Consider the following 13691-nt stretch of genomic DNA (forward strand, 5'->3'; position numbering starts at 1 on the left):
GTTAGATGATGGAATTAATATTCACCGTTTGATTTAGAAGTGTTTGATTCATTATCCCTCCGCGCATCGCATCTGGCATCTGGCCGCGCATCGCATCGCATCTGGCATCTGGCCACGCATCGCATCTGGCATCTGGCCGCGCATCGCATCGCATCTGGCATCTGGTTCCAGCGCCAAATTTGCCCTGTTTTCAGATTAAGGTTAATGAATACCTCTAAAGCAATTGAACCTAAATTTTTTTGATACATCGACCGAGGCTGATGCGTGGAGAGCTCTGTGGACGGTGTGTTTACACAAGATATTCACTGCGGTTGCGATGGGCATAGCGCTCTTGCGCATAATTCCCAACAGGCCCTTCCTCTCCTGTGTAGGGTATGCCTTCGCCTTCGCCATTTCGAGCCCCATTGGAGTTGCAATTGGGATACTTATCGATGCCACTACACAGGGCCACGTAGCGGACTGGATTTATGTAATCTCCATGGGTTTTGCCTGCTGTGTTTTTGTTTATGTTGCTATTAACCATCTTCTTCAGAAAGGATTAATACACAACCCTAAAAACCCTGTTATCCCCTTTGACAAGCCATTTTACAAATATTTGGTTGTACTCACTGGCGCTGGATTGATTGCAGTGGTAATGATTTGGGACTAGTTCTAGAGTGGCGGTAATGGTTTGGGACTAGCTGCAAATTTTGCCAATATAAAGTTCAAATATCATGGGAGGGGCGAGGAGGGGACGGCTTGAGTTGATGATGAGAGCCCTACTGCTGCTATTTTTCCCTCTACCATCCCTGGAAATTGACGCTATGGTTGTAACTATGCCAGTGCTCTGCTCTATTGGTCATGGTTTTCTTCGGCCCTTCCTACTCAGAGATCAGGTTCATTTGTAGCTTATATCCTCTGTGTATCACTGTCTTATTTGTCTCTTTTTGGGTAAAGTAAATGCCTCTTAAATGGAAAAAGAATGGTTGTTTTTTTTCTTTTTCCCATGAGGTTTTAGGGTTTTAAGTATATCACAATGTCCTTTAAATGTCCTCAAGTCAATGGTAATGGTTGTTAGAGAGCCGTGGACTTACAGGAACGAAGAATAATGAATTTCAAGAAAATGTTGTGTTCAAAGATATCTTTACAGTGTTGAAGTACATCTTTACAGTGTTGAAGTACAAGTAAGCATTGCCTGACATAAAATGGATAACTAAATAATTTTAATGACAAGACAATCGGTATGATTTATACATGGCTTAAAATTAAAAGTAACTCATCTAAAATAGGAAAACAATCAACGTTAATCATCTTAAATGCATTTGGATCTTCATCTCAGATACTTTGATTTGTAAAGCTTGGGGACCTATCTTAGATACTTTGACTTGCAAAGCTTGGGGACCTATCTTAGATACTTCGACAACGACAACGCCAAGCCTCTTGTGACTGTTGACAACTGTTTGGAGAGGGGGTATTCTGTGGTGACTGTTCAGTGTAAAGACAGACCTAAGCTTCTCTTGGATATTGTTTGCAGCTTGACAGATATGGAGTATGTTGTCTTTCGGATGGCAGGTTCCCTGTAAAACCACCGACACTTCCCCAACAGTTGTCTCCATTCTGTATAAAGTTTTTCCATGAAATATAATTGCATTGCCAGTTCTTGCTTCTGTGGTGATGAACACAAAGTCCTTCGTGCGCTTGCCTAGCTTTCTAAGCATCCCCTTCCTTACAGTTCCAACAATTATCTATTAAAAAAAATTGTATGTTAGCAAGCATGTTGGTAATTTGATTTACATACATAATATATGTTAGTAAGTAAAGGAAAAACGCAGTTTATTTTGGAGTGGGAAAAATATACATATTTGCAAGAAAAAAGGATTGACATGAATTTAGTAACCTTACATTCTGCAAGGGGACACACAACAGTGAGATTTAATGCCTACACAAACACTCCATCATACAATTAAACTAACCACTACACCAAATTGATCCACTTAACAAGCAAAACCATCAGGTGCTGTTACTACCGAAGAAAAGAAAGATGTCATTACATCAATCTAGAGAATTTCACCCAAAGCCTGCTGCCAGGTTAGCAAAGGTTTAAATCCATATCGTTCCTCATGAGGCAAAAACAGGGTTACGACACAACTAAAGAAGAATAAAATGAGCAATACAAGTTGGCAGAAAATGTAAGCAGATAAGTATAGATAAGTATAATAACATAGGACTATGAACAGAGGAAAAACAAGGGTATTAGAAAGAAAGGACTGGTATAAACTTGTTAGCCGAAACAAATAAGGAATTGCAAATAAATATCAAAAATTAATATATTAGTATAGAGGGTTAGCTCAATTGGTCGAATTCCTGTAACTAAAGTATCTCTCTAATGGAAAGTCACGAGTCAATTTTCCTCAGGGTTAGGCCCTCCGGGTTAGGCTTTGCTATAAACTCAGAGCGAGATGCGATCTCTTCAGATAGATCTGCCCCGATATTTCCTCTGCAAGAAAAATAAATGAGTATATCTGTATCATTGCAAGTGAGCTTGCCAAGCTCACTTGCAGATTGACAAATTTTTAGGCCGATATTCTGTCTTATGGAGGAAAAAATTCACGGTATCTATGAGAAAACCAGCGAAGTAGTATAACAAGATAAGTAGAAAACATATGTTGATTAAGCCAGAAAGAAAACAATGAGCAGAGTTAGGACTATGACCAGAGGGAAGAAACAAATATTAGAATGAAAGAATGTTGAGCAAGCCTGTATCATAAACAAATTAAAAATGGTAGACACACTCACATACAATATTGAGCAAGCTTGTACCTTAAACAAATTAAAAATGGTAGACACACTCACATACAACCACCCGCATGAAAGGATCAATCCCTGTAATTCAGGTATGACAGTGACCTTGCATCAGGACTATCCAAATCCTTCTAGCAAAATTATGTAAAGGTCTTACCTAACTGTGTTGTGCTCAGGTAATGTCATTTACCTTTGTTAGTTCCTGATTTTACCTAAACAAGTTGTGCTCAGGTAATGTCCTTTACCTTGGTTAGAAGGTTCGTTCCTGATTTTACATGAGCGAGGGTTGCTCCTGAAAGGTCAACCCTATAAGTTTATGTGTGTGTCCTGCAATACTGTAAACTAAAAGACACTGGAGCCAAAGAGAACCTTACATCTTCTACATGAGCACGATTTTGGTAGGTATCCAATGCAGCAATCTTACTTAAAAGTCTCTGTCTCAAATTACCCGTATACATCTGTGAGCCCTTCAAAATCCTAGTATTGCTTCCTAAAACCACATTGGCAACCTCATCACATTGTCCTGACTGACCGTCCAATTGCAATCTCCTTGCAGTCTCATTTGTGGGTTTCCACAGCTTGATTCCATGCAGAACAATATCTGGTCCCAAGATTGGTATCAGGCTCTGCGATGAAAATTTCCCCAAAAACCAAACCATCTTCAGCCACCCATCATCTCAGAAACTAAAAATACAGGAGAGGAGAAGAAAGCAACGTTACTTTTGCGAGATTGTAGCATTCCAGAAGCCATAAAAAGCAGTTTAGCTCCAAGGGGCCCCTTAGTCCTTTCTTGGAGATCTCATTATGCAGTGTCGTATGGCGTATACCCCATTCAATATACAGTTTAGTAAAGTTATAATCGATATTTGTATTTACTATTACATAGCCCTGTTGGCTGAAAACAGAAATGGCTGCGGGCAATGGTGATGAATTGCCATCTGTTGGAGATGGGTACTCCTGTTTTTCATGTTGATATGGAAATGGGTTGTTATCCATTGACAAAACCAGCCAAAGTGCCATCAGTACCACCACCACCATTACTAACAACCCAACAGACATTGCACTGGCTATGCAGCTTCTCCTTCTTCCCTTCATTCTTCCTCCTCCCTTGATGTCTGTTCCCTCCCTCCTGCATTTGGATGCTGTGACTGCAGTTCTCTTCCACCACCACTCCATTCTGAATAAAATAGAATAATTCAACCAAATAAAAAACTACCCATTAGCGTAAACAAAATGTCCACCTGCAAAGTTCATGCATAATCCTCCTCCTAACTTTTTTGTCAGACCTTTCCTTCCTGTGCTTTAGTTGTCGAGGACCCACATATTTCTGAAAGTATTTTATTTGCTAAATGAGGGAACCTGCCATCTGATTCTCCCTTGGTGATCTCTTCAAATCAAAGTCAGAGCGTTTTCTCTACAGTCTTGGATTGATAAAATCCTATTCTTAGATGTTGTATTTTGGGCCTCTTGCAATGGAATTAAGTAATTGCCTTTGAAGGTTGTATGTATGGACGATGGTTCTCTAAAAACCATCCTCGTTCATCTGTTTTACACTGTGACAATTACCTTGCTAAAGACAGAAATTGGGTACAGCAATGCCAGGATCTAGAAAGCACAATACCACTGGGATTTGCCAAATATGATTTGTTGATCATCGAACAGAAGACCAGTTAGAAGGTTCGTTCCTGATTTTACATGAGCGAGTGTTATGTACCTAGGGGGGATAATATGGGGTACCAAGGGAGGTACCCAAGGTAATAATGTAATAATGGGATGGGCCATAGTAATAAATAAGGTGGTTAACCCATGTCATGTAAGGGACCACAAGTAGTTAATAATAATGTAAGGGGCCCATGGTATTAGTTGATGGTATAAGGAAACCATGGTAATGGTACATGGTATTGTATGTATGAGGCCTATATAAAGGCTAGAGACTCCATATGAAGAGGAAGAGAAGTATTCTTGTATGAACAGGCATATGGCTTGTGGAGTGTTCTCCTTCCTTAAGGAGTGAATGTATGGTGTTGCCCTACCTTAAGGGTTTTGATAATAAAGAAGAATTTCTATCTTGTTATTCTTGGGTTATTTCTATTATCATAATATCTTTGGATCAGATCTATAACAAGTGGTATCAGAGCACTTTCTTGGGCAAATCGTGGAGAAATTTTTTTTTTTATTTTTGCAGGGATTTTTGGGTGGCGAAATTGCAGATCAGATCTGTACGTTTTGGTGCCAGATCTATAGAATCTAATTATAGATCTGTATTCCTTGTGAAAAAATACCCAAATTCAAAAAAAAAATCAGCTGAATCGGAGTCCGGATGAAGGAGATATCGATGATATAAAAATTAGTGGGGTTGCAGACAATTTTCAGGACAGCGAGTTTGCGGCGCAGATCTAGACGTCCTGATACAAGATCTGCAAAATCTAATTGCAGATCTGGATTCTTTGGGAAAAAATACTCAACTTCAAAAAAAAAGCAGTCGAATCGGAGTCCGGATGAGGGAGATATCGTTGATTTAAAATCAGCTCTTTTTGTAGAAATTTTGGGTGACGCCGGGAGAGTAGCAGCGCAAATCTGAAATTCCAGTGTATGAATCAGGATTTCTATCACATGGGCAGATGCAGAATGGTTGTTCCATTTCCAAAAATAGGTTATAATAGAGATTCTGAGCAATATTGACAAAACTGTGACATTTTCAAATTTTCGCCAAGTAAGTGAAACTTTTTCCAAACCTTCATGGCTTCTAGCAAGGATTTATATTTTACAGGAAAAGATGATGGTCCTACTATTGAAGAATTCATACAAAGAATAAAGTCCAAATATCGGATATGTTGGAAAGATATGGTACTGCTTAATATGAGAGATGAGGCTAAAAAATGGTGGTTATCACTTGACCACGAACAGTTGACCAAAATTTCAGATGAAGAAATTGAAAAATTACTTTTAGACAGATGGTCTCATGCCAGAAAACAAGATAAGGAGAAACATGTGGGTCTATTTCCTACTGGTATATCCTTATTGCAGATTCATGGATTGATTCAGAAAGAAAAGATCATTGTTTCTATCAATCCTAGTTGTAAACATAATTTTATCAGTGTTAATTTGGCAAACAAATTGCAAGTACCAGCAAAACAAATTGAACATACACAGGTTGATAATGAGAATGTTCAAGTGTACAAGGATTTGAAGATTTCTATGGATAAATATGTGTTGCATGGTGATTTTTATGCTTCAGAAATGGATAATATGGATGTTGTTTTGGGATATCCTTGGATGGAATCCGTGGGTACTATCAATATTAATGGGCAGAAGAAATTCATAAAGCTATGGTATAAAAAGAAGAAAATTACATTACAGGATATCTCCATCCATAAACAGGTAGAGCACATGGAGGCTGAAGCAGAAGATGTTCAAGGGACTGACATATCAGATGATGAGCCTTTGATGATCGACAATCAAACACAAACAGAGGTTGCAGAAGAAAAGGCTACAGGTGCTGATACATCCAAGGACGATTCAGTGGTTGAAGTCATATTGAAAAAGAAGACACCACAAGAGGCACCACAGCAAGGTGAAGTAAAGAAAAAGCCATCGTGGGTTAAAACTTCAACATATCATCACCCACATCACCCAGCAAGACAACAATCAAGATGGCAACCAATTAGCCACATGGACAACAAACCCCGCAGGATAGATCGAGAGGAACAAAGATCCACCTACTACACTTCCACACAGAAGAGCTACCACGGTCAACTTCCATCTCAAGCGAGCGAGGCACCAGCGAGATCGAGGGTTCACCTTTCTCTTGGATGGCTAGATGCACGTGCATGGTATCAGTGGACTACTCTCTTGAGTAGATCTTATTATTTATGTTCTTCCCATGTTTCGGGGACGAAACATGTTTAGGGGGGTGGAATGTTATGTACCTAGGGGGGATAATATGGGGTACCAAGGGAGGTACCCAAGGTAATAATGTAATAATGGGATGGGCCATAGTAATAAATAAGGTGGTTAACCCATGTCATGTAAGGGACCACAAGTAGTTAATAATAATGTAAGGGGCCCATGGTATTAGTTGATGGTATAAGGAAACCATGGTAATGGTACATGGTATTGTATGTATGAGGCCTATATAAAGGCTAGAGACTCCATATGAAGAGGAAGAGAAGTATTCTTGTATGAACAGGCATATGGCTTGTGGAGTGTTCTCCTTCCTTAAGGAGTGAATGTATGGTGTTGCCCTACCTTAAGGGTTTTGATAATAAAGAAGAATTTCTATCTTGTTATTCTTGGGTTATTTCTATTATCATAATATCTTTGGATCAGATCTATAACAGCGAGGGTTGCTCCTGAAAGGTCAACCCTATAAGTTTATGTGTGTGTCCTGCAATACTGTAAACTAAAAGACACTGGAGCCAAAGAGAACCTTACATCTTCTACATGAGCATGATTTTGGTAGGTATCCAATGCAGCAATCTTACTTAAAAGTCTCTGTCTCAAATTGCCCGTATACATCTGTGAGCCCTTCAAAATCCTAGCATTGCTTCCTAAAACCACATTGGCAACCTCATCACATTGTCCTGACTGACCGTCCAATTGCAATCTCCTTGCAGTCTCATTTGTGGGTTTCCACAGCTTGATTCCATGCAGAACAATATCTGGTCCCAGGATTGGTATCAGGCTCTGCGATGAAAATTTCCCCAAAAACCAAAGCATCTTCAGCCACCCATCATCTCAGAAACTAAAAATACAGGAGAGGAGAAGAAAGCAACGTTACTTACTTTCACAATGGCAGGATGTTTTGCGAGATTGTAGCATTCCAGAAGCCATAAAAAGCAGTTTAGCTCCGAGGGGCCCCTTAGTCCTTTCTTGGAGATCTCATTATGCAGTGCCGTATGGCGTATACCCCATTCAATATACAGTTTAGTAAAGTTATAATCGATATTTGTATTTACTGTTACATAGCCCTGTTGGCTGAAAACAGAAATGGCTGCGGGCAATGGTGATGAACTGTCATCTGTTGGAGATGGGTACTCCTGTTTTTCATGTTGATATAGAAATGGGTTGTTATCCATTGACAAAACCAGCCAAAGTGCCATTAGTACCACCATCACCATTACTAACAACCCAACAGACATTGCACTGGCTATGCAGCTTCTCCTTCTTCCCTTCATTCTTCCTCCTCCCTTGATGTCTGTTCCCTCCCTCCTGCATTTGGATGCTGTGACAGCAGTTCTCTTCCACCACCACTCCATTCTGAATAAAATAGAATAATTCAACCAAATAAAAAACTACCCATTAGCGTAAACGAAATGTCCACCTGCAAAGTTCATGCATAATCCTCCTCCTAACTTTTTTGTCAGACCTTTCCTTCCTGTGCTTTAGTTGTCGAGGACCCACATATTTCTGAAATTATTTTATTTGCTAAATGAGGGAACCTGCCATCCGATTCTCCCTTGGTGATCTCTTCAAATCAAAGTCAGAGCGTTTTCTCTACAGTCTTGGATTGATAAAATCATATTCTTAGATGTTGTATTTTGGGCCTCTTGCAATGGAATTAAGTAATTTCCTTTGAAGGTTGTATGTATGGACGATGGTTCTCTAAAAACCATCCTCGTTCATCTGTTTTACACTGTGACAATTACCTTGCTAAAGACAGAAATTGGGTACAACAATGCCAGGATCTAGAAAGCACAATACCACTGGGATTTGCCAAATATGATTTGTTGATCATCGAATAGAAGACCAGCAATGGAGAACTATTCACCACACTGGCCGAACATGGCCCTGTCATTTGATGACCCAGGAATTGCGAAATTGACCTCATCATAGAGAAGTGTGCAAAATTGGTAGATCTGAAAGAAGACAGCACTAATTACAGTGGTGGTAGGAGAAAGGAACTAAATCCACCTAATCTAGAATTGCTTATACAAGTTGTACAAATTACAAGCTGATAAATAGTCTTTGTTCTACAAAATGACAACTCTTCAAACTACACAGGTAAAGACCATTGATGAATCACAGTGTTAACATAGATTCTAGTGCTTGACATAGATTCTTAGCACTTCTTGGCCTTGTAGGAAGTAAAATACTCCTTTTAGCCACTGGAGGTTTCCTTTGAAAAGTAGAAGTCACGATCCCAAGTCTATCTGCAAGAATTGGGCAGACTGAAGGAGAAGGCGTTGGATTCTGGACTTCTTGCTAAACATCTGAATTTGAAAGGTGTGTGATTTGGTAGGAGATTGGTACAGCACGAGGTGACAATTTGGGGCAATTGCTGGTATTTTTTGCTTTCCTTCATCGAATAGGAACTGCACCCCACCTTTCTGTTTAGAGATTCCTAATACAGTGCTTCCCCCTTCTTTCTTAAATCATTTGAATCCACTGGCACTTCTGATCACTTGCACTTCTTATACCGTTGTATTGATGATGTAAAATATGTAAATAATTGTATAGCAAATTCAATGGAGTTGGCCTCTGGATGATCATAGTTCATTGTTTGTGATCAACTTGACTGGGGGTTGGCCTCTGTATAGCTCTGTATCCTCTTCATTTGAATCCACTGGCACTTCTGATCACTTGCACTTCTTATACCGTTGTATTGATGATGTAAAATATGTAAATAATTGTATAGCAAATTCAATGGAGTTGGCCTCTGGATGATCATAGTTCATTGTTTGTGATCGACTTGACTAGGGGTTGGCCTCTGTATAGCTCTGTATCATCTGTTTCTTTATCAGCCCATAATAATAAAAGTTTATTACAAATGTGTGTGGTGCTTGTTTGTGCTATTGTTCTTTGTATTATGTTTGGCACTTTTTATGAAGTAACCGCGATGATGATACTTCAGGTATTTCGTGGCAATGTTGATTTGCTCTGTCTGATTTATAAGATTTCTGTTGTTATTTCATGGGAGGTTGCTATGCGCTTTATCATCTCCAAGTGCAGCCGAGGATAATTAACAACAAATCGTGAACTCCTATGGAAAATGAGCTTTCAAAGGATCTAAAGAAAGTGAATTCTCAAGGAATTTATGTCTTATTAGAAAGTGAATTCTCAAGGAATTTATGTCTTATTTTTAAAACTAGGGTTTTAAGTATATCACAATGTTCTTTAAATGTACTCAAGTCAATGGTAATGGTTGTTAGAGAGCCGTGGACTTACAGGAACGAAGAATAATGAATTTCAAGAAAATGTTGTGTTCAAAGATATCTTTACAGTGTTGAAGTACAAGTAAGCATTGCCTGACATAAAATGGATAACTAAATAATTTTAATGATAAGACAATCGGTATGATTTATATATGGCTTAAAATTAAAAGTAACTCATCTAAAATAGGAAAAACAATCAACGTTAATCATCTTAAATGCATTTGGATCTTCATCTCAGATACTTTGATTTGCAAAGCTTGGGGACCTATCTTAGATACTTTGACTTGCAAAGCTTGGGGACCTATCTTAGATACTTCGACTTGCATAACTTGGGGACCTTGGACGAATCTAACCAATTAGTAATTTGACCTTCCATTGTGAATCAACAATATCCATAAAAGGTCAAATTGTATGATGAAATTGATGTTTCAAAGCTCATTTGTCAACACAACTATCTGAAACTTTTTAGAGGTGAAATTGTCTTATGTACACTCTACCATGATTGCAATTTTTTAAATCCAAAACATAGTTCAAAGTTTCGTAAACTTGTCTTTTGTTAATGACTTTGCAAAAATATTAATGATGTGATCACTTATCTTGCAATAAATAAGATTCACAATATATTTATTTTGTCAAATAATGGGCATGAAGCCTCCACATACACTATTTTACTATGAACAAGAAGATTCACAATATCTTTATTTTGTCAAATAATGGGCATGAAGACTCCACATACACTATTTTACTATGAACAAGAAGATTTTGTATTGCATAATACATTGGAATCTATTGCTCAAACGAGAAGCCAACCTCATCCATTATGTGGATTCACATTGATTTTGTCAACATTAAATGCACCCTTATATTCAATTTTAGTGGTCAATAGTTATGCCTGCTTCTTACAAGACCAAAGTAACTTACTAGTTTCATATTCTTAATGCAGTACTTCATACTGTGCTAATATGTATCTTTCATAAACAATCATTTTTGTGGCGTCTAAGCAGCTCTCTTTCATATCCTACATGGATTTGTAGACCACACTAACATCAAATAATATATCAAATCTGCTATGAATCAAGTAAATGAGGCTCCAGTAGTCTTCTTGTAGAGAGTACCATTAATTTTCAAAGGCACACTCACTCAATTTCTCTCTTGATTGATATGGTGCCAAAAATGGTTTATATTGTTCCATCCTAAACATGTATAATGAATGGCGATTTATATTTAGGTAAATAAATATATTGTTATCCATTTGCAAAACTTGGCTTCCATAAGGAAAAATACAACACACTCAGGTTTGTAATTCTAAATATCTCTATTTATTGTTTTTTCAAACCCAAAATTAGGTTGACACTACTTCAATTTATGATTAAGTCACCAACATGTAAGTATTATCGCTTGCACATTTATGATTAAGTCACCAACATGTAAGTATCATCATTTGAAAAATATAAACACTACAATCAAATTCATGATGCTTGAAACCAAAACTAATAATCAATCAATCTTCTTATACCACACTATGGAGGCTTGCTTCAAAGTGTAAAAGGATTTCTTTAGTAGGATGTATGTTATAACTCTTATACAGAATGAATAATGTGTGAAAGAATAAGTAGATAAGAGTTCATATTTGCAATAGGTGCAAATATTTCAATGTAGTCAATATGAATATGATCTTGTTGAGAGAAGATTTTTGTCACAAGTAAATTTATGTTTCTCAATAACACTTGTAGATGGTAAATTTAGTCTTGTAGACCATTAGACATTTCATCACGTTCTTTCTTTATGCAGATGGTAAATTTAGTCTTGTAGACCATTAGACATTTCATCACATTCTTTCTTTATGCCTGGGGAACTAAGTCAACTTTTATTTTTCATCAAAGGAATTGCACTCTTTAGTCATATCATTCTCCCATTTAGATTAAACTTGTGCATCTGAATGTCTATTGAGATCAATTCCTTTAGGATACATGCCATGAAAGCAACACTAACACACTATTTCTATCAAGTCTTTCTTGAGTCATTTATCGTACCTACATTAACATCGACAACTTCAATTGTCTTAGTCAACCATTGGAGAAGACAAATGTCCCTTATAGATGGAATTTTTGTATTAGATTCACCATGAGAATTCATAGTCAAATGATTAGATAAGCCATTTCTTGTAGTCAATTATATTGGAAAAGATCCACTCGAAGTGAAATCCGTTACACTAGTTGATTGCCTAGTGGAAAAGCTAGTCAATGCATTAGTTAAGGTTGTATAATAATATGCTGATATAGAATTTGTCCTAATCTCAAATGCATCATTGCTTAATAATCCATATGGGGACTTTAGTTTGGCAATCCTTGGAAGTCTACTTGTTAAAAGACAACATCCCACCTGCAAATAACTTTTCATTTTATTAGAATGAACAATTTGTAGGCATTTGCCAATTTGTAGCAATTTGTAACCTTCATGGCCAACCTTCAAGCAACAAAATTTGTTACAATTAGATGATTTATCAAATAAAGAACAGAGCTTCATACATGTATGATTTTTCTTTTTGCAATCATGACTCCCATTTTCAAAACATTTACAAACACATACAGAGAGTCCCTGTTTCAGTTCTGCAAGTGATAAAATTGCCTCCAGTTGCAACTTTTGTACATCAGCATTCCCAGAAAATTTTGCAGTGTTGCAGTGAAGCCACTTTTCAACACGATCGCGCCGTCTATCAGACAATGCCACTAAGAAATCGAGAAATTTAGAGTGCCAAAAATCACCATTTTTGCCTCTCCTTTCCAAGACACATTCTAGTTTCGATCTGAGACGATACAAAATTTTGCCATTTGACATAGCTTCATCCAGAGCTGCAAGCTCCAAGCCAGTGTCATGCAAATCTAGAAGGAGATCCCCAATTACCATTGGAGCGTCACTTACCTCTTCCTCTGAGTCAAATTGGCAGCCTTCAAACACTGAATCATGATTAGATAAGCCATTGCTTGTATTCAATCATGCATGGATTCATTTGACTATGAATTGGCTCTGGATAATACAAATGTATTGCCTGCATTCCAAATTGTGGTCAAGGAGATTTACACTAATGTGAGCAAGAAAATGTTGAATTCAGATTCCTAGAAGTCTCAATTGTCTCTCAACAGAGCTAATATTATGGATGTATATGGAGATGGGGATGGAGTGGAACAACCCAAGACAAAGAATTCTTGTTGCTGAGGATTCAGAGAAAAAGCTCCTTTGTTTCTGAGCCTTCTTCAAACAATTGTCTGTGTCCTTAATTGGAAGAACAAATATGCAGCATAAGCTATCAGCATGATGATGCTGCTGACTCTAGACAGTTGTAATGTTGATACAGCTGCTTCACTATATGCCATAGATTGTTGAAGGGCCAAGGGTGCATGAGACACAGTGAAGCCATCATGAGAAGACTAGAGTCGATTCCAGAAATAACCTACGTCATATAGCAATACAACACCCATGGTTAGGCCCTAATGAATGAATATCATGAGCAGGTCGGACTTGTTTTGGTGGCCTAGGTTGTTAAAGAAAAACTAAAAATATATCACATGCCTTGTCAAACCGTTGTTCTTTTTTCATGTTGGCAATTCCTCCACAAAAGAGAGATGTGCCAAGCACAAAAAGTAAGTTGGAAAGCACAGAGCCTAGTAGAGAATACTTGACCACATTGGTCTTGCCATGGTAAAGTACGAACACTGCAATGAGCATCTCTGTTGCATTTCCACATGTGGCGTTGAG

General features: G+C 37.8%; 1 protein-coding gene across 1 annotated transcript; it reads right to left on the reverse strand.

Annotated features, from left to right (window-relative positions):
• Positions 1–1286: 1286 nt before the first annotated feature.
• Positions 1287–8039, reverse strand: LOC149222701 (uncharacterized). The gene is made up of 3 exons (XM_089387653.1): positions 7566–8039; positions 7216–7467; positions 1287–1724 (listed from the first exon to the last, which is right to left on the reverse strand). The coding sequence occupies exons 1-3, from the start codon at positions 8037–8039 to the stop codon at positions 1287–1289; spliced, it is 1164 nt and encodes a 387-aa protein (XP_089243779.1).
• Positions 8040–13691: the final 5652 nt, after the last annotated feature.

This window comes from Pinus tabuliformis, chromosome Q, assembly GCF_031772625.1.
Source record: "Pinus tabuliformis cultivar Carrire ecotype Pingquan chromosome Q, CPIR1, whole genome shotgun sequence".
NCBI classification, from domain to species: Eukaryota; Viridiplantae; Streptophyta; class Pinopsida; order Pinales; family Pinaceae; genus Pinus; species Pinus tabuliformis.

Coding starts and splice junctions, on each gene's coding strand:
- LOC149222701 (XM_089387653.1), bottom strand. CDS start 8,039: ATGGAGTGGTGGTGGAAGAGAACTGCTGTCACAGCATCCAAATGCAGG. Junction 7,468..7,565: donor AACATCCTGCCATTGTGAAA/GTAAGTAACGTT, acceptor TTTTCATCGCAG/AGCCTGATACCAATCCTGGG. Junction 1,725..7,215: donor ATCATGCTCATGTAGAAGAT/GTAAGGTTCTCT, acceptor TTTTTTTAATAG/ATAATTGTTGGAACTGTAAG.